Source organism: Salarias fasciatus, chromosome 8 (assembly GCF_902148845.1).
Source record: "Salarias fasciatus chromosome 8, fSalaFa1.1, whole genome shotgun sequence".
Taxonomy (NCBI): domain Eukaryota; kingdom Metazoa; phylum Chordata; class Actinopteri; order Blenniiformes; family Blenniidae; genus Salarias; species Salarias fasciatus.
In genome coordinates, this window is record NC_043752.1 from 17,949,370 (window position 1) to 17,969,796 (window position 20,427).

General features: G+C 51.4%; 3 protein-coding genes across 3 annotated transcripts in view; all 3 read left to right on the top strand.

Annotated features, from left to right (window-relative positions):
• Positions 1-8,525, top strand: part of raraa (retinoic acid receptor, alpha a) — a 131,708-nt gene extending 123,183 nt beyond the window's left edge. Inside the window, exon 9 of the transcript XR_003931945.1 lies at positions 8,513-8,525. The gene's annotated coding sequence lies outside the window, so the exon portion shown is untranslated. The remainder of the gene's footprint in view (positions 1-8,512) is intronic.
• Positions 385-10,969, top strand: mki67 (marker of proliferation Ki-67). Its single transcript, XM_030098279.1, has 17 exons — positions 385-502; positions 809-911; positions 1,473-1,554; positions 3,655-3,770; positions 3,951-4,020; positions 4,119-4,179; positions 4,330-4,890; positions 4,976-5,208; positions 5,280-6,123; positions 6,265-6,386; positions 6,520-6,697; positions 6,778-6,912; positions 7,022-8,166; positions 8,297-8,342; positions 8,418-8,489; positions 8,642-9,184; positions 9,330-10,969. The coding sequence occupies exons 2-17, from the start codon at positions 823-825 to the stop codon at positions 10,766-10,768; spliced, it is 5,736 nt and encodes a 1,911-aa protein (XP_029954139.1). The 5' UTR covers positions 385-502; positions 809-822; the 3' UTR covers positions 10,769-10,969.
• Positions 10,970-11,536: 567 nt separating this feature from the next.
• On the top strand, positions 11,537-16,715 carry tut1 (terminal uridylyl transferase 1, U6 snRNA-specific). Its single transcript, XM_030098303.1, has 10 exons — positions 11,537-11,691; positions 12,044-12,234; positions 12,442-12,648; positions 12,727-12,841; positions 12,934-13,061; positions 13,168-13,397; positions 13,484-13,593; positions 13,941-14,063; positions 14,491-14,583; positions 14,663-16,715. The coding sequence occupies exons 1-10, from the start codon at positions 11,616-11,618 to the stop codon at positions 15,745-15,747; spliced, it is 2,358 nt and encodes a 785-aa protein (XP_029954163.1). The 5' UTR covers positions 11,537-11,615; the 3' UTR covers positions 15,748-16,715.
• The last annotated feature ends 3,712 nt before the right edge of the window (positions 16,716-20,427 follow it).

Sequence of the window (20,427 nt, forward strand, 5' to 3'; positions counted from 1 at the left end):
TCGACATTAAGTCCCGCCCCTGCTGTTGCTATAAGCCCCGCCTCTTACCGACTCAACCAATCAATATGCTTCGCGCGAAATTTCAAATATTTTTAAATCACACATCGACCTCGGAAACTGAAATCCTTCCGCTAAAAATGTAAACACAATAGTTCCCATCGTAAAAGTAACAATTTCTAAAGTTTATTTCATTCCGTAACGAAACACACCAACCGGTAATAATACATACATTCCATGGAATTTCACTGAATGATTTTAAACAATAAGTGAAGGTTTGTTTTGCGTGAATGGTTTGGCGGAGGGATAACACGCACGGCAGCTCTTCGGCCAGACAACAGACACACGCGAGTGTTCGGAGTAGTTTACGTTAGTCCTGCGTCGGTGCTGTGAAACGTCCGTCCTGCTTCAGTGTGATGAAAATATCGTGAACTTATTCCTTATTTCGTCGGGACCGGTGTTTATGGATTACCAGAAGTGGACTCGTGTTTGAACGGAATTTCAGGTAAGAGCCGCATAAACGGAAACGATGCGTATTTTTACGTTTCGGCTCGTGCAGTTTTATCCAGACCGTCGAGTTTTGACTTCGTGACTATTTAACACGCACGAGACTTAATAATAATTAATAGAATTAATTTACTGTTCGACTTGTCTGTAAATTTCGACATGGCTTTTAAACTGATTCGTCTACAATTCAGTCGACATTACACGTGGGACGGAGCTGAATCGGTGACTGTATCCAGACTGGTTTAAAACAATCCCACACAGTGACTTTGACTGCCCTTAAACCTGGTTTGTTGCTGTTTTCCAGGTAACGGTGAGAAAATGCCCCTGCGTGGGAAAATCGTGGTGATTAAAAAGAATGGAGAAGACGGGACTGAGTTCCCTCTTACTTCCTCATGCTTGTTTGGAAGGTGAGATTAAAGAACACCCGCTGTCTGTTTCAAAAGATCCACTTCAGGATCGAACTTCTTGTCGAAAGATTTAAATGGTGTCAGTTGTGAAAACATCTTAGATTTCCCAGTAGAAACATTCTGAGGTGATCAGGAAGAGGTTTGCCAGACACACTTCTGCTCTAGCTTCCTTTAAATCAGATCCTAAAACACTGTTTTACTTGTGTTTTCAATTAAACTATAGTTTATTATCTTGCTTTAATGTATTTCCTTGTAAAGTACTGTGAATGGCTGTCTCAGTTGTATGTTATAACATTTTCCTTGCATTTGAAAAGATATTTTTTTGCTTGATAACAGATTTCTTTATCACTATGCTTTTTATCAGTCTAGCCATCAATTCACAACTTCTTATTGATTCCAAGCCTGGGTGTTTTTACATGCCCACAAGGATTATTTCAGATTTAGATAGAAATTGATTTACGCACACGAGACCACATATCAGATTTAAAAATATGCTGAGTGATATTTAATGGCACTGAGGAGACCTAATTCCTGTGTTGTTGACACTGTGTGATCCTACAGGAGAACTCAATGCGATATCCGGATTCAGCTTCCTCAAGTTTCCAAGGAGCATTGCAGGATCGACTTGAATGAGAATAAAGAGGTGAGAGAGCAAACGGATCGAGACCATTTTAACTTGTTTGAATCCGTCAGTTGAAAAGGTTTAGTTGTAACACTGAGGGAATAAAAGATTTATCGTGTGTCCTTTTTTTCTTCCCTTAGTTTATAAAAATTTAAACTCTAAAAATGGGTTTAAGCGATGCCAAATAAAATGGATTTAATAAACAGCTGTTCAGACTGTCATATTGCTGCCCTTCCTTATTATCAAGCCACTTTTCTCAGGGATAAATTATGTTAAAGCGATACTTCAACATTTTGGCAAATTGGCCCATTTAGCGCAATTCCTTAGTCATTTGGACCAGCATACTTACTTTTTTTGTGAGGGCGAGCTGTTGTTTATTCAGAGGTGAGTCGGGGAAGGTTTTCGGGACGGACACAATGGAAGTGAGCGGTATTTTTGTTCCCCCTCGTCAAACTCATCAAATACACAATCCAACAACCCCAGAACACTTTGGTGGACACGTTATAATCGGCACATTCACTACGCTGTGAAATATTAATGCAAAATTACCAGATTGAGTTGTTTATGTGAAGTTTGCTAAGACGGAACTACTTACTAAACATGGCGTCTGGGCGTAGTGATCTCAAAAGAAAAAGTAGTTCCCAGTATTTGCTTCAGTGTCGTAACGCTACAATATTATTTGTTGGTGTTCCACAGCGTAGTGAATGTGCGGATTATAACGTGTCCACCAAAGTGTTTTGGGGTTGTTGGATTTTGTTTTTGATGAGTTTGACGAGGGGGAACAAAAATACTGCTCACTTCCATTGTGTCCGTCCCGAAAACCTTCCCCGACTCGCCTCTGAATAAACAGCTCTCCCTCACAAAAAAAGCAAGTACGAGGGGGTACCTAGAAGTTTCTGGAATTTGGTCATAAAATACTAATGAGTTTCAACTTCTGGCCGTCAGATGTGCTGCAGGTAAGCCTCGTGCATATCTGTGAAAAAGCTGAGCTCCCAGAGTGACACTGACGCCTGTCAGGCGCTATTTATAGTAACAGAGTGCAGCAGCGGTCTGCGCTTTTTCCAAAATGGCGACATTAACCGGAAAGCCAGAGCGGCGCGCAAACATTAAATTCTGCTTTTTGCTGGAAAAACAGCAGCAGAAACACTCAGCTTGTTGCAGCAAGCCTACAAGGATGATGCTCTGGGGAAGACTCAGGTCCATGAGTGGTCCGGGCGGTTTGAGAAGGGCCAGATGTCAGCGCGTCAGGTCCGCTCAGCAGTGGAAACAATGCTGAGCTGCTTCTCCGCTGTCCAGGGTATCGTCCACAGCGAGTCCCTCCAGGTCAGACTGTAAATCAGGACTACTACATGAAGTCCTCAGACGGCTCCGTGAGGATGTGAGGAGGAAGCAGAGCGTAGTGGCGGACTGGAGCCGGTTGATCCACCACCACAGAGCGCCAGCGGACACGGCGCTGCGCCTCACGCAGTTTCTGGAGAAGAATGAGATGAATCTCCTCTCCCATCCGCCTGATTCGCCAGATGTAGCCTCCAGTGACTTTGTCTTGTTCCGGGAATTTTTGGGTACCCCCTCGTATGCTGTTCGAAATGACTAAGGAATTGCGCTAAATGGGCCAATTTGAAAAAATGTTGAAGTATCCCTTTAAAGTCTGTATGTTGAAGAAACTCCTTCATCCGGTGCACGTACGGAGGACACAGTGCAGATCGTCTATTGATCAATATTAATCTCTGAGCCAGTAAGGCAGTAAAGGCCACCATGTTTTTAATGGGTTTGGAAAGTGAGGGCACAGGAGGAGCAACTGGAGGTCATTTGATCGTAAATCCACCACTTTACCTCTGATGAAGAGCTGAAAGTCCCCGTCCGGCTGTTCTGCTGGATGGGCAGCGCCTGACCACGTGCACGAGCTTCACCAGGGACTGTTAGACCTGTCTGAGGACGGGGACGCGTGCTTCATGGATGCTGGCCGGCTGCAATTCAGTACAGAGAATTTGGAATTGATTGAGGCTTTACCTTTTATGAAACCATTGTCCTGTCCCGGCGTGTCCGTCTCGCCTCTCCAGCTGTCGTCCGCCTTCCGCTTTGAGTTGGTTGAGTTATATTCTGCCGCGTTTTCTCTTCCAGGTCATTTTGACGAATCTGAGCTTGGTGGCTCCGACCCGTGTGAACGGCGAGGTTCTGCAGCAGTCTGAACGTTTGAAGCATGGAGACATAATAACTGTTTTTGATCGTTCTTTCAGGTGAGTGAATATAGTTTAAAAATCAAACTGAAATGTACTAACAATTGAAATATTTTGACACAGGCTAGATGTAGTTCAAGCCGATGTGTGTTGAATTCAGTAGAAACACAACCTTTTACATTTTTCCTTGATTTTAGTGTTACAGCTGAAAAAAATCTTGTTTCGTTGATGCGTTTGCAGGTTTGAGTATCCTCCAGCGCCCACGCCGAAGAAGAGGTCTTCCAGAGGAGGAAAGCCTGAAACTCTCAAAGTAAATTCAGTTCATGTTTTAACAGTATTCCAGTAATGCTCAGCTTCTTCCTGTAGAGTTGGATTTATTTATAAATTCGTTCATCACCTTTTGTCCAGGTTCTGCAAGATCAGCAATTGGAGGACAAAGGAGAGAAGAGGGTTTCTGAAGAGTCCACAGGTGAGGGTTCAGCGTCAAACTGCATTTTTTCGGGAAAAAATCCTTAAATTGATCATGTTGTTTAACGTCTCTGAAACCAGGAAGTGTAAAGCCATCGATCCCTCCTGACAGACGGCGCTAACCGACGTGTGCTTTTTGAAATTTCTTTAGATCTTCTGAAGGATGGCGCCAACAACAACGATGTTCAGCAGTCTTTGGAGAAAACCGTGGAAGAGGGAAGCAGCTCGAGACAGAGCAAGAGCTCCCCCTTCAGTGACCTGTATCACATGATCAAGCAGTCCCTGGAGGTCAAGACCCCTCGCAAATCCTCCATCAGCCTTCTTCAGACCCCTTCCTCTAAGTTGTGCACCCCGAAGCCCGCTTCAGTCAGGAAGAGCGACGTCAAAGCCGCCATTTTCACCGAAAAGCAGGATGATGGGAAAGCCGAGAGTGGCGGCACGCCACAGTCTGCCGGGAAGAAGAAGAGGAGGTCCTCCCAGGGCTGTCCTGCTGGCGGATCCAGGGACGGAGCGGAGTGTGAAGCAGCTTCTCCTCGGCGGAGAAGCAGCGCCGCTCCAGAGCAGTTCTCTGTGAGCGAGGTCATTGAGAAAATCACTCCAAAACCCAAGTCACCTGTGAGGAGGCGGAGCAAAGAAGCCACGCCCACAAAACCTTCTGAGGCAAAGGAACAAGCAGAGCAGCTCCAGGCGGCCGCCCCTAAGAGCTCCACAGGTTTTTACTTCTTTTATGAATGAACCAAAATCCCGTTTCCGTGAGACAGAGCTGCGACTGAGCCCAGTGTTGCGGTTTGTTTCAGGGAAGGAAGGCTCGAAGAAACGCAAGAGTGGAGAACTGGGCGCAGACCTGCCCGCCCACCTGCTGAAGAGGAAGAGGGTTTCCTTCGGGGGTCAGCTGAGTCCAGAGCTGTTTGACAAGCGCCTGCCTCCTGATTCGCCGCTGCGTAAGGGAGCCACTCCGCGGAGGAGCTTGTCCCTCCTGAGGCCCAAGCAGTCCCTCCTCAGACGAGCCTCTGCTATCGGCATGCTCCAGGTGAGAAACGTCATTTTCGGTAGTGTATTGCTCCGTAGCCTACTTTTGCTGATTGTCTTGTTTTTCCGTAGGAGTTTGACAGTCCTGGAAAAATTAGGAAGTCACCAGCTTCCCCTAAAACTCCAACCTCTCAAAGGAAAGCACAGAAAGCCAAGTCGCCTTCTACCCAGCCAAGTTCTCCAGCCATGAAATCCCCCAAATCTGCATCTTCTTCTCCAAAAACTGCAACTCCTACAAAGAAATCCCCAAAATCTGCATCTTCCTCACCCAAAGCTGCAACTCCTACAAAGAAATCCCCCAAATCTACTGCCTCCTCACCCAAAGCTGCAACTCCTGCAAAGAAATCCCCCAAATCTGCATCTTCTTCTCCAAAAGCTGCAACTCCTGCAAAGAAATCCCCCAAATCTACTTCCTCCTCACCCAAAGCTGCAACTCCTGCAAAGAAATCCCCCAAATCTGCAACTTCTTCTCCAAAAGCTGCAACTCCTGCAAAGAAATCCCCCAAATCTACTTCCTCCTCACCCAAAGCTGCAACTCCTGCAAAGAAATCCCCCAAATCTGCTTCTTCTTCTCCAAAAGCTGCAACTCCTGCGAAGAAATCCCCCAAATCTGCTTCTTCTTCTCCCAAAGCGGTGACCCCTGCATGCCGAACACCAGCAAGATCCCCAATAACCTCAGGAGTCCCGGCGCCGACCCCCCAGGGCCGTTTCTCTGTGTCCCGCATCGCCACGCCGTCGCCGGTCGCTGAGGGAGACGGCGGCGTCTCCGAGCAGGCGTCTTCAGTCACGACCACGCCGAGGCTGCGTCTGAAGAGGAAGAGCATGAAGAGCACTTCAAAGAAGACTCCAATCGTCTCCAAGAGTGTCATCAAAGTGATGCAGAGGAGGAGTGGGATTTCACGAGCATCCATGAAAGGCAGGTGAAACCCTGACGACGTGTGTTCCTGTTTATTCCGTTCCCTCAGCTCAGCTCATCAGCCAGAAGCACTGTTATTTTAGGTTTTAAGGAGGCGGGATTCCAGCAAGATTAAAATAGTTTTTTCTGCTCTCTTTACAGTTTCAAACTGCTGGGCTGATATTGTGAAGTTTGGGAAGCCGAAGGCTCAAGTTGTCGCCCAAACACATGCAAGGATCACTCAAAAGACGACCAAGAAGACTGCGTCCAAACCACGGGAGAAGGTACCGATGCTGCAAATTCACAACCTGTATTCTCAAATTAAAAAATCCGGCTCCAAATCGACCAACAGTAACTGATTTGAATGAATGTTTACCTTCTTAAAGTGAAGTATTCTGTCTCCCTCTCTCGCCCCAGACCCCGGCGAGGAAGCTGCAGGGCCATGTGAGCACCGGACACGCGGACTCGCCCGCCACCATCGTCGTGGGCCGAGCTCACAAGCGGACGGTGAACCTCCCCAGCGGCGCGGCGCCCAGAGTCATCACCAACATCGCTCTGTTGAAGAAGAACATGAGGATGGATGAGGACTTATCAGGTACTTTAGAGAAGATCCATTCTCACACTTCACTTCTTATTTAGTTTTGTAACAGTTTTCTTTGTGTTCTGCATTTCCAGGCATTTCTGAAATGTTTAAAACGCCCGTGAACAAAAAGAAGAGATCTGTGAGCAACGCCAGCAACATCAAGACACCGACAGGAAGTCAGGCGTCTGTGATCGACCCGTCTGTCCTGAACACCCCAGAGGAGACGGGTAGGTTGTTCAATTTGTCCCAATAGACTTTTTAAAAAAAAAAAAAAAAAAGACGTTTAGGTTAGTTATTGAAATATTGCCTGATCGGACAACTTGGCGTCTCTTCCAGGTGAGATGATGGTGTCGCCTCTGAGTGTCGCTTCAACAGTGAGAGATCGACGGTACAACAGCGAGGCGGTCCGGCGTCTGCTCAACGGAGACGAGGAGTCCAGCTTTGTTAGCGACACGCCCGCGCTGGAGATCGAACCCGAAGCCACTGATCGGAAGGCGGCGTCTGTGAAGACTCCCGAACAGAAGCCTGAGAGGCCCGAGGGTCTGACTGGAGTCAAGAGGGTCATGAAGACCCCGAGGCAGAAGACCGAACCCGTCGAGGACCTGAGAGGAAAACTGCTGAAGACTCCCAGACAGAAGCCTGAGCGGCAGGACTGTCTGTCTGGAGTGAAGAGGGTCATGAAGACGCCCAGGCAGAAGGCCGAGCCCGTCGAGGACCTGCGGGGGAAGATCCTGAAGACTCCCAGACAGAAGAAACCTGAGCAGCAGGAGTGCCTCTCCGGAGTCAAGAGGGTCATGAAGACCCCGAGACAGAAGGCCGAGCCGGTCGACGACATCAGGGGGAAACTCCTGAGAACTCCCCGACAGAAGCCCGAACAGGAAGAGTGCCTCTCCGCAGTGAAGAGAGTGTTTAATACTCCTCTACAGGAAGTGGCGCCGCTCCAGGTCCTGAAGACGCCTCAAGCCCCAGAGGCTGCTGGTTCAACCTCAGATGACGGGATGGAAGTTCAGGAGACACCGAACATAAAGATCCCCCCTGAGGAGTTCCTCACAGGAATCAAGAGAGTGATGAAAACACCCAAAGAGAACAACGCTCCGGTCGAGGATCTGGTCGGAGCGAAGAGGATCATGAAAACTCCCAAAGAGAAGGGCCAGCCTGTCGAAGACAGCTTTGGCATCAAGAGGCTCATGAGGTCACCGAGACTGAGGGGAAACGCTCCGGCGGACGACTTCGAGGGCCTGAAGGAGCTCATGGAGGAACCGCTGCCCGAACCCGCCGTGGAGCAAACCCAACCCGAAGAGGAGCCCGAACCCGCCAAGCACCAGCCGCTGCCTGAGCCCGAAGAACAGCTGATCGAACCCGCCGTCCAGCAGCCGCTGCCTAAACTTGAAGAGGCGCAGCCTGAACCCGCCGAGCAGCGGTCCGAAGTCGCCGTCCAGCAGCTGCTGCCTGAACCCGAAGAGCAACAAGAAAGGAATGAGGTGAGACAAAAGCCATTTTCACTTCTTCCTCTTTAAAAAAAGAAATAAAAACCAGGTTTAAGTTGAGCAGATGTAATCTTAACTCAATCTCTCCATGAGTGAACACTTTCTCTTTTTTTTTTTTTAACAGGATGGAGATCTGAAGCCTGTGGAGTGTGACGCAGGTGTGCCGGAAGGTGGGTTGGTTTTCCTCAGAGTTTCGGCCTCCTGTTGAATCAGAGTTGGCTAATGTGCTTCTGTGTCTCTTACAGAACTGGAATCCTCTCCAGTCAGTGATGGCTCCTCAGATGTGGTTAATATTTCCAGTGTTGACGTGACTAAAGGTCAGTTCGGTCACACTCTGTAGTTTTCCTCCTTTTGGGAATTGATTCATATTAAATTATGTAAGTGGGGAAGCTCTAACTGAAGAACTTGTTCGGTGTGCTGCAAATGAATGTCGATCATTAGAGTCAACCGTGTTTTTTTATTTTAACAGCTACTGAAGCCGTTGATGAGCAAAGTCTTCCTGCTGTGGAGGAAACTGTCCCTGAAGAGAGTCTACTTCCTGAAGCAGAAACCGCTGCTGGTCAGAGCGCTGAAGCGGACCCAGATCCTGTCCAGGAGAAGAAGTCTGTTCGGGGAAGAAGAGCGAAGACGGTTGCAGCCAAAGAGAAAGAGGAACCCCAAGAAACCGCAAGACCCGTGGCGCCTGCGCCGGTCAGAGGAAGACGGGGGGTGAAAACCGAAGCTCCAGCGGCGCCCGCTGTCCGACAGACGCGACGCCGAAATGCAAAGACAGCTGACAGCGTGGAGGCCGAGCCGGTCGAGGAAGAAACTCCTGAAGCCACGATCAAGCCAAAAAGAGGGAGAAATGCCAGGAAGGTTCCCGAACGTGAGGTTGAAGCAGAGAGCGAGCAGAGCCCGGCGGCGGAAGCTGAGCCCGTCGCCGCCGCTCCAGAGAAGATCTCAGCCAAACCGAAGAGAGGAGGAAGAACTAAAAAACCAGAACCAGAGCAGCAGGACGCTTCCCCGGCTGAAGGTGAGCAGTTTGAGAGCTGGTTCCACAGCACAACGAAGTTAAACCCATTTGAAGCTAAATTAATGGACAACATTCCCATTTTTGTTTTGACTGAATTTAATTTGTTACGCTTCTAATGTGTAACTGTATTTCTTTCTTTTTTCAGAAGCAGAACTAAACACAGACGGCAGCGACAAGTTGGAGGCGTCGCAAAGTGAATCAGATTTAAATCGGCCGACACAAGCTGCTGAAGCTGAGGCAGAAACGGCTGCAGCGCCGCAGAAATCCGTCCGAGGCAGAAGAGCAAAGCAAGCAGAAGCTGAAGAGAAGCGGGAGGCGGCCGAGGAGCCTGTCAGAGGAAGGAGAGGGAGGAGAGTGGAAGCTGCAGCGGCGCCCCCTGCTGCGAGACAGACGAAGAGAGGCAGAAACGCAAAGACTGAGGAAAGCACCTCCGACCAACCAGCAGAAGAAACCCAGCCGGAGAGCCAGACGTCCGAAGACGTGGAGCCTCCAGCTGAAGAAGAAAACACTTCCTCCAAACAGGCTGCTGTCAAGCCGCAGAGAGGAAGAAGAGGGAAGCGGACCCCTGCTGAGGCGTCTCAGCCAGAGCCCGAACAGAACGAGGTGGCTGAAGCTGAAGCTGAACCCTCCGCTCTCCCTCCTCCTCCTGCTGCTGCTGTGAAGCCACGAAGAGGCAGGAAGCCTAAAGCTGATGCTGCTGAACAGCAAGAGGCTGCTGAAGACGTCGCCGTGGAGACCAGCCAGCAGCCTCCGCCTCCAGCCAGGTCTAAGAGGGGCAGGAACGCCAAGCTGGAAGAGGAGAAGATGGGAGAGTCGCAGGAGCCGCTGAAGAAAGTGAGGAGGACGAAAAAATCTGAGCAGAAGCCTGCAGAGCCAGAGGAAGAGGTCCAGTCTGTGGAGCCGGTTGTTCCTGACCAGGCAGGAGAACTCGCAAAGCCAGAACCCGTCTCCAAACCAGCTGCGAAGCCCCGGAGAGGACAGAAAGCCAAGCAAGAGTCCCAGAGTGCGTCCGCTGAGGTCCAGGAGGTCCCTGCTGTCGTCCCCGCAGAAAAGCCAAAACGTGGCAGGAGAGTAAAACAAGCCGCCGAAGAGCAGGAAGTGGCCGAAGAAACCGGAGACGGCGAAGCAGAGGCAGCAGTCGTCAAACCCTCCAAGACCAGAGGAGGCAAGGCTTCTGCCAAAACTGAGCCTCCACAGGCCACCCCAGCCAAGAGGGGGCGGCGAGGAGCAGCTCCTCCTCCGGACAACACTCCAGCTGAGGAAGCCCCGGAAAAGGCCGATCCTCCCCAGGACGCCACCGTCAAGACGTCCAAGAGAACCGTCAGGTGGAGACCAGAACCGGAGGTCTACGAAATTCCCAAAGCCACCCCGGTCAGAGCAGGACGCGGCCGCAGGTCAAAGGCCGACTCCGAAAGCCAGAGTGTCCCGAAGGAGGCCGAGAGAACTGAAGAGGAGGACCTCTCAGCGAGCGCCGTGGAGGCTCCGCCCGTCAAGAGAGCCAGGAGAGGGGCGAAGGCTGCGGAGAAAGAGGAGAGTGCAGAAACTCTTCCGAGACCCAGAAGAGGAAGACTGGTCAAGAAATAGACCTGCCTGTACATAATATCTCATCTTTGTAGTTTTAGAGCTAGAAAATATAAAGCACTGATTTGTTTTTGCTCGTCTATTTCAACATTACAGCAGGGAAATCTTTTTTTTTATGTGCTTGTTTTTTATTTTGTTTTTTTGCATCGTTTTAAATCATTACTGATGTTTTATGATGAAAAAAATTGATTAAACTTTTCTTATGAATGGAAAGAATGTTGTGCTCTTTTGATTTTAATTCCATGTCTTTTAGTAAGATGCTGTATCTGCTTGTGAAGTAAGTTATTTATTAAAGTACAAGTGACTGTAAGCTCATGGATATTAACAAGCAGAGGATTTTATTCATATTGAGAATATAAATATTTTAGATGAAAGAGTAATTCTGTTAGCCTTTTTTCTTTGAAGTGCAGCAAAGACAATCAGCCACGATAACTGTTTGGAGGTTGTATAAAATGTGGAAGTACACAAATCACAATTTTGATGAAGAGCACAGACGGGTGACTTACTTGCTTTTAGTGAAAGAAAATTGATGTTAAAAGTGGAACGAAAAGTTGCAGGAGCAGATCAGTCTTCCTGTTTTCACATTTAGTTTTAAGTATTGGTTAAGTAAAAGAACTCACAGAATGTAGCAAAGTCCGAGATGAAGGCGCTTCAAAATGTACTTAGTTTTAAAACTGAATTTGTGTTTCCAAATAAATAAATAAAAAGAATCGCCGGAACTGTGTGACTGAAGCGCGGCAGCAGCCCGGACGTAGTTTGGGGACGGACGGCCGTGGAAGGCGCGCGGCCTTGAAGTGGAGTGGCGTTGTTTTTTGTGTGTTTATGAGTCAATTTTTGATTCATTCCCACCATGTCTTCAGACAAAGACATCCAGACCACGCCGAGAGGCTTCCGCTGCGCGCTCTGCAACGTCAACTTACCCAACCGTGAGTACCGGAAGCTAACCGGGCCACGCGCTTCTCACAGCTTCACTTTATACATTCTCTGAACTCCTCCAGTGTTAACTTTCTGAAGGCAGCAGCGTGTCAGACATTTATGTTTCATCACCAAACCCATGCACACACTCACACGCCTCAACACTAACTCTGGAAACGTCTTTCTTAGTGTAAATACGTTTGTTTTATGCATGTAGCGTCTCGTGCACAAACCCACGATCAACTTGGTGGAAGGTGGGATGGATGCAGCTGTTGGGTGTTTCGTTTGTTTGAGAGAAATGTGACTCGGGGCGAGTCAGTCAGCAGCGCTGCTTCTAAAGTATCATTCTGGGATGTCCGCCAGTGGCGAGCGTGGATCAGCACGTGAAGGGGCGGAAGCACCAGACCCTCAGCACCGTGCGGACCACCAGGAAGACCCAGGAGGAGCGCAGCGTGTTCGTCAGTGGCATCACGCCTGAAGTCTCCCAGAGCGACCTGGCTGAGCACTTCCAGCAGTTCGGCTCCGTCTCGGATGTGATCATGGATAAAGACAAGGTGAGGAGCCTGAGTGGCTTTTAGGGCTGTGCAAGATTTGGAATTTAGTAAATAACTCACGTGGAAAGCATGCATCATGTTTAGTGTGTGTTTCCTCTGTGACTGTGGCATTGTGCATGTTATTACTCATTATCTCATACATTTCATCAGTCGATCCTGAACGCAGAGCCGCCGCTGACCCGGTCTCCCGTCCCTCTGTGCTCGCAGGGCGTGTTCGCCATCGTGCAGTTCGCCGAGACGGGCAGCATCCAGGCCGCGCTGTCCTGCGTGCAGCACCAGCTGAAAGGCTTGAAGCTGCGCGTCAAGCCGAGGGAGAAGAAGGACTTCAAGCTGATCCCCAAGATGAAGGACGACTTCCAGAACCTGCAGCAGCTCCTGGACAGCCTGGCGCCCCAGCTGTGCCAGCTGGGATCGGTGAGCGGCCGCCGGCCTCCGCCCCGCCCCGCCGGAGGCTCTCCCGGAAGGTTCCTCTGAGGCTCCTGTGTTCTGCAGGTCGATGCTCAGATGCAGTACGTGGTGGAGAGGTTCCAGCTGGGGGAGAACGAGAAGAAGGCCCGGAGTCTGCTGGTCCAGCTCCTGCAGGAGGTTTTCGTGGAGTTTTTTCCAGGTGACTTTTGCCACCTCACACACGCACACAATACACTGGAGTAACGCCGATAATGTGTGTGATTTGTGATTTTTTTCTTCGCCGAGCTGCAGACAGCCAGATTCTGCCGTTCGGCTCGTCGGTGAACTCCTTCGGGATCCACTCCTGCGACCTGGACCTGTTCCTGGACCTGGAGAACACCAAGGTGTTCCAGGCCCGCGCCAGGACCGCCTCGGAGCAGGTCGGACCGCTTTGCACCTTTTGAGAATTACACTCCACACACACACGCATACACACACGCGGTGCGGTGCGGTGTCACAGCAACGGCGTCGCTCCCGGTTTCCCAGGCGGTGGAGGGCGGCGCGTCGGACGACGGCCGCTCGGAGGACTCCATCCTGTCCGACATCGACCTGTCCGCGGCGTCGCCGGCCGAGGTGCTGGAGCTGGTGGCGACCATCCTGAAGCGCTGCGTGCCCAGCGTGCACAAGGTGCACGTGGTGAGCAGCGCCCGCCTCCCCGTGGTCAAGTTCCACCACCGCGAGCTCAACCTGCAGGGCGACATCACCCTCAACAACAGGTGGGTCGGGATCGGCCGGGCCCTGCGGCGTCGCGGCGTTCCTGGAGGGACGGGTCGCTGCTTCACTCCGCTGCCTTCTTCTGCAGACTGGCGGTGAGGAACACCCGCTTCCTGCAGCTGTGCTCGGGGGTGGAGGGCCGGCTGAGACCGCTGGTCTACACCGTCCGCTACTGGGCCAAGCAGAAGCAGCTGGCCGGTAGGACTTCCTCAAACACACACACACACTTATCAGCAGTCATTAATTTCTGTTGTTGGAATAGAATCACAGAATTCTAAACCTCAAAGGAAATAATCTTGTCACATTTGTACAGAAAGCAGGTTAATGTGTTCAGAGCACAATGAGAAGCGTGTTTATCTGCAAACGGCCAGCAGAGGGCAGTAGATGATCACATGAGCCTTTATTTTGCCATGAAATGTTTAAATCTCACAAACATCTGAGTTCTCAGTGATCCCTCCTCGCCATCAGGAGGGTTTAAGTCCGTGTTCACGTGTCGGTCGTGGTCGTTCTGATCAGAGTCTCCTCTCGCCGTGGTTTTTTTCCAGGGAATCCCAGCGGAGCCGGGCCGCTGCTCAATAACTACGCCCTGACGCTGCTGATCATATTCTACCTGCAGAACTGCGAGCCTCCAGTGCTGCTCACCGTGGAGCAGCTGAAGGACCTGGCCTGTGAGTCCCGGCCGGCTGATGGATCCACATCTGAAAACTCACTGAATAATCCCACTTACTGACATGAATTTAGTGCTTTTTTGATTAATGTGAAGTGTTTCTAAGCCAAGTCCAAGCAGTACAAACACGAGCAGCAGCTGAGTCTCCAGCTGAGACTCTTAACGGCGAGGAGAGCCGGGATCCTGACGCCGAGCAGCCTGCTGTTCACGAGGTCGTCCTGAGAAATTGTGACAGTCGGTCTGGAAGTGAGGGGAAACAGCAGACCGGAGCTGGAAGCTTTATTTTGTTATCTGCTTTCCTCCGTGTATTTAAAACGGAAGAGTCTCCAGCTGTGACGTGGAGGCAGCAGCGCCTCCAACATCTGGCTCACACTGGGAAATGAAGATGATGCTGGTTTTCCTTTATCGATCTGTGTGGTGTCTCTCAGGTGAGGAGGAGGAGTGTGAGATCGAGGGCTGGAACTGCACCTTCCCCACTCAGCCCATCGCGGTTCCTCCCAGCAGGAACTCCCAGGACCTCTGTGAGTCCCCCGGTCCCCAGCGGAGGTCCAGGTCCTGATGGGAGCCTCGGTGACGCCATCCTCTGTTTCCTCCTCTCAGGCTCCCTGCTCGCCGGATTCTTCTCCTTCTACGCCAAGTTCGACTTCGCCAGCGGCGTCATCTCGCCCCGCCTGGGCCGGGTCCTCCCCGTCACGTCCTTCCTGAGCCCGGCCCGGGAGGACGAGGCGGCGCAGGAGGACCGGCCCCCCCGGCCCAGGCTGGGGCCCCTCAACCTGCTGGACCCGTTCGAGCTGTCGCACAACGTGGCGGGGAACCTGAACGAGCGCTCGCACCGCGCCTTCCAGAGGGAGTGCCGGGACGCCGAGAAGTACTGCCGCAGCCTGCAGTACCAGCGCAAGTCCACCCGGGGCAAGGCGTGGGGGCTGGTGCGCCTCTTCACGCCGCACGGCGACGCGGCGGCGCCCCAAGCCGAGCGGCCGTGCGTCCACGTCCCGTTCAGCCCGGCGGCGCTGCCCGACGCGCTGCGGGAGCAGCTGCACCGCGCCGGCGACGGCTTCCGCCTGCTCTGGTTCCACAAGGTGTGTTCGGCGGCGGAGCGCGTGCTGAGCGGCGTGCTGGGCTGTGAGCTCGCCTCCACCTCCTACTCCGCCGCCGGCGCGGCGCTCAGCCAGGAGGATCCCGAGGCCATGGAGGAGCCGGAACCCGCTGAGAGCGACGCCAGCCCCCAGGGCTCGCCGGTCGCCGGCGCCAAACGGCCGCCGCCGCCCGACGGCGACTCCTCCGACTCGCCCCGAGGCAAGAAGCCCCGGCTGGCGAGGAGGCGCAAGTCCGACTCCCCGCTGTGGCTCTGCCGGCTGAGGCACGCCGTGTGGGCCGGCCGCAGGAAGGCCCGGCGCGAGCTGACCAAGGACGCCGACGCCGCCGCCGGGCCCGAGAGCGGCTGCCTGCAGCTGGAGGCCCGGGTCACCGCCCACATCGCGGCCCGGGAGCCGGAGCTCAAGGAGCCGCTGGAGTTCCGGGTCAGGCCGCAGATGCTGGGCGAGACGGAGAGCAGCCGGGCGGCGTTCTGGCTGGAGCCCAGCAGTGACCGCAGCGGCCTCTTCCAGGACTTCTTCCACTTCCTGGAGGCCTTCCTGCCCAAGACGGTGGAGAGGCTGCTGGAGGAGGAGGGCGGAGCCTCCTGAGCGTCCAGCGTCTGTTGCTCAACTGTAAATACCAGTTTTCTAAGAGAAATAGGTTTTTAAGTGTTTTCATTTGAACTGTTTTTCAAAAGAGCCGTCCTGCTGTGATGTTTGAGACTTTTGTTCCAATAAAGCCGTTCGTGCAGGAAACGGCGTGGAGTAACGGCGTCTCCTCCATAAAGCATCCTCGGTGAAGAGATTTTAGGAGAGCGTGAAGGGTCTTTATGGGAGGCGTTTGAACGTCTTCCATCGCCGTTCAGCCGGACGGTCCTTCCTCCTGCGGCGGAGACAGATGACAGTAATTACCGGGGCGGGCAGCCCGCTTTATTACGGCCGGGCGAGCGGGAGCTGAGGGATGCTGGGAGCTCCCCGCCGCTGATTAACGCCGTTCATCTCGCCTCCAAGAGGGCCGGAAGGAGCTGCGAGACGCGGCGCGACACGTTGATCCGTTGGTTTGGTGTGGTTCTTGTTTGGAATGAAGGAGTTTTAAAATGCATTCAAAGCCCTTTGTGAGCGTCTCATTCAAGTCCAGTGACGTCCGGAGGGGTGTTTTCTTTAACCCGCACCCCGCCGCGTGGACGCCGCTCAGCCTCTGGTGCCGTCCGGCTCGCCGCCTGACGTCAGAGCAACAAATGGAAGGTGAGCTTTACCTTTCCTGACTGCAGCGGCGGTCTAACAGTCGCCAGACGCCGCCGTCTGGCCGATAATCTGCTTTATGAGCCAATTACACCGACTCGGCCCGTCATCACCGAGGCGCTTTACGCATCTGGAGGAAGCCGGGTTGGTTCCTGCAGTCCGGAGAATGAACCCAGCTCTCAGAACTGGAAGAGGTGCATTGTGGGATTGCAGTTATAAGTGGTTGAAAAAACTGCCGATCATGCAGCGCATTAAGACACATTAACACACATTCTCCTGCATTCTTGTGTCGGTAAGCTTTTACTTACTGCCTTTAATGTGTGGATTTATGATGAAATACAGTAAATAATGGATTTTTTCTTGTTTTATTTCCTGTTTTCTGCTTTTCTTATTTGTTCTGTCATTTTTCTTCCTGAGCCTCCACCTCTGACTGAAACTCCAGTCCATCCTGATATACGAGCCGTCACACACACACACACACACACACCTCAAAGCCGGAGATTCTCAGTGATTGATTCTGAACAGACCCTCACAAACACCTGCTCTTTTGCTGGAGTTTGGAAATGGACGGCGGCGTTCAGTTCCTGTGATCGATCGGCTGCCGATCAGGCAGGGCCGCTCCGCTGTAATGACCTTAAGAAGTGACTCTGGGAGGTATTTGCGTGCTGCAGGACGGCCGTTCGTCAGACGTTTGGTGTCATCGATTTCCACGGGGAGGGAATCCAGGGCCCGTCCCGGAGGAGGCCTGAAATCCCCGCAGCCCGAGGCCAGTATCAGCTGTTTATGGCGAGGATTCACACCCGGTGAGTCACTGCTGCGCCGACGGCAGGCTGGTTTTCAGGGCGACGCTGCTCGGGGTCGTCAACAGCCTGGATGAAGACCTCATACCGGACCGAATACTGGAACGCAGACTGGAACCAGAAGCAGGTTCAGTCTCTGATGTGACTTCCTGTAGGAAAAATACCATTTGATCTGACTAAATCTCACGTTTTCTGAGTGTTACACGTTTCCCCCCCAAGACTAAACCCCAGAACGACGTCTCTGCGATGCGGTTCAGTAAACCGCCAACCCCCCCCGGGAGCCTCCGGGCCTTCGCTCGTCATCCGCCCGCGGTGACCCCGGCCTGCTGCTGAACCGGTGCCGGTGTTGTCGGCCCCCCGGGGCAGACGGGACCACACGAGGCATCGCTGTTTTTCAGCCCAGACCAGGGTTGATCCTCCCGGGTGTAGAGCAGCCGGCCGCCGCCGTCTGCATCGCCCGTGGACGATTGTGCCTTGCTGGCGGGCTGTAATCAAACCCCCCACTCTGCCTCCTGAGCTGAGCAAACAGACCTGCAGCCTGAAAGGCACTCTCCTCGTATTAGCGGCTCCCCGACTCTGCAGATAAGGCTAAATAAAAGCGGCTAATCATTTCCCGCCGTTCAGCCTGTGATGGCAGGAAGGACTCAGACCTTCTCCTGGGAGATTGCTCTTACACCACGACGGCTTCTGCTGCGCGCGTGTGTGTGTGTGTGTAATCTTCATATTTGAACTGGAGAAATGAAAATGGCGGCGGTTTTAACCATGTAAACTGAACACAGATGTTGAGGGGGGGAAAAAAAGCTTTTAGTGGCAGATTTTAAAGGCGTCCTCGGTAAGTAGATTGAAGTTATGCAACGTTTCATTCTCAACCAAATCACAACACGGTGGGGAAAAGTAGTTAAAACTTCAGGAGATGTGAGGGTGAAGTTTGGTGAGATGGGTGTTATCTGGGCGCTGATGGCGGCTCCGGGCGGGAGGCCGAGCCGCTCTCCGCCGGTGCATTAGCCCGGGTTTATTGGACTGTGAAAACTTCACCTGCCGGCCCTTTCTCTCTTATCGGGCCGCGTTTTACATCCTCACTGTTTCCCTGCAAACACCGCGGCCAGCTAATGAGTTTGCCTTGTGCATGTTGTTGTTTCTTGCCATTGACTTTTATGGGAGGGAGGGGGGGCAGGGGTGGATGCTGAGAGGCTGATTGAGTAAACGTTGGGGTTAGCCACCGCCGGCTGTGGGGAAATGCGCCATTACGCCGGGGAGAGAACAAACAGCGCTTCCCTTCAACTCGTCCACGGTTTAATCACTCCTCGGCTCCCCGCGCCACCGCGCCGTTATCAGCCAGCATTTACCGATCCGGGAGCCGGTCTGGCTGCCGTGCATCTGTTTGGACGTCCTGTCCAACCGACTCTCGATATCGGGCTGAGTTACAGAACAGTAGTCGCTCTGAAAGGGTCAGTGTGTGACACCGGCTGCCTCCGTGGCACGGACACACACTTTAATTGCTTGTTTTCGTCTGCAGCTGCTTGTCAGCTGGGATTTATGTCTAAATCAAGTTGTGTTTTTGACAAGGGCTTAGGGACAGACAGAGGAGAAACCACTGGGTTTTTTTTTTATGAGTCTATAAACAACACGTGAGGGGAGATGGGAAGGGAAGGCTTCCCCCGGGACAGCGCGCACAAACACACACTTTCCCTCATTCACTCACACATTCACACATTATCCCTGGTTCTGTTCGGTTCAGGAGACGACACAAGACTTCATTCGTCCCCCGGGAAATTAGTTTTGGACGTATTCATAAAATACACACACGTCAACCGTCAGGACTGTAAATAAGATCAAACATAAAAATATAGTTTTTAAGATTCATTTGAAAGCAAAGAGCTGTTTGTTTCACAGTTGTTTATGTAGAACTCAACTGATCAAGTTCTATACTCAGCGTGTATGCTCACACACACACACACACACTCACTCACACACACCTGCAGCGTTGGATAAGAGGTGCTTTCAGGCGTCATGAGCTGAACAGCAGACCGTGAACATCCAAGACAAACAGGAGTCGCTGCGCCGGACATTAATGTGACCAATTAGATGGACGACATTGGCCCCTCATTCCTAAAAGCTGTGTGTGTGTGTGTGTGTGTGTGTGTGTGTGTGTGTGTGTGTGTGTGTGTGTACTCTGTGCTGATATCAAGCAGGCGTCATCGGACCACATCTGTGCCAAACGTCCAGCTGAACGGCGTCTGATGGGTTGATAACTGTGGTGTTTCATCAACCGGCTGAATTATTTGATCCACTCCTGAAAGGAGACGGCGCCGAGGCGGCGCCCTCCAGACCAGAAGAAAACCTGCTCAGCATTTCAGTCATGAATGAGTGACGAGGTTAGAAGGCCACAAGACGGGTCAGATAATGGTTAGTGTGACTAAACCTCTCCTTTTAAGCCGTTCACTCTGAGTTATCAAATGAGACGTGTGATCTGACGTTTCGGCTCTTCATTGAAATAATGTTGTGTTTGCAGCTGAGGTGTTAAACTACACACACATTTATCAAGACCAACCTGACATGAAGTTACAATCACAGCGTGCGTGTGAGGCTGAAAAAAGGCACATGAACATGAACATGAGAACATTTCAGTGCTTTTCAGCACCTGGTGAAGCTGAGTCTGGTTACATTCACCATCACCTGAAAAATAAAGATGAGAAAAGAGAAAGACTTCATTCATCTCATGTAGATTCACAAGAAATTAAAGAAAGAAAGAAAACAAGACAATGAGAATCAGAATTTACCATATAGTGATCATTTAATGATATAAAAACATGCATAGTGACAATATTGTGAACACTGTATGTGTGTTTTTAACTTCTGTTCTTATGAATTAAAGAGATGATTCTCCAGCTCTGCCTCCTACTGGAGTAGAGGGAGGATGAAACAGCTTTAAGTTCTTCCTCTTTTCAGACCTGTTGAATCTGATATATGTGTGTCTCTGTATTAATATGTGGATATAGATAATTTACTTTGTGCCAATGTATAAAATATAGTTTATAGATGTTTTTGTTAATGTATATATAAGCAGCAGATTTGTGTGTGGACTTGTGTAAATTATATTTGTATGGAATGAATTATTAATGATAATGAAATACTCCTCGTGCCACTCGAGTTACTTTATGATGCGTTACTTTCCGCTCCACTGAGTGCAGCATGTATCTAATCAATAGTGTTGTCCTTGTGATGGATTTGCCTCAGAGGAGTAAAG

Coding starts and splice junctions, on each gene's coding strand:
- mki67 (XM_030098279.1), top strand. CDS start 823: ATGCCCCTGCGTGGGAAAATCGTGGTGATTAAAAAGAATGGAGAAGAC. Junction 912..1,472: donor TCCTCATGCTTGTTTGGAAG/GTGAGATTAAAG, acceptor GTGATCCTACAG/GAGAACTCAATGCGATATCC. Junction 6,913..7,021: donor GAACACCCCAGAGGAGACGG/GTAGGTTGTTCA, acceptor CGTCTCTTCCAG/GTGAGATGATGGTGTCGCCT.
- tut1 (XM_030098303.1), top strand. CDS start 11,616: ATGTCTTCAGACAAAGACATCCAGACCACGCCGAGAGGCTTCCGCTGC. Junction 12,235..12,441: donor TGATCATGGATAAAGACAAG/GTGAGGAGCCTG, acceptor CTGTGCTCGCAG/GGCGTGTTCGCCATCGTGCA. Junction 13,594..13,940: donor CAAGCAGAAGCAGCTGGCCG/GTAGGACTTCCT, acceptor GTTTTTTTCCAG/GGAATCCCAGCGGAGCCGGG.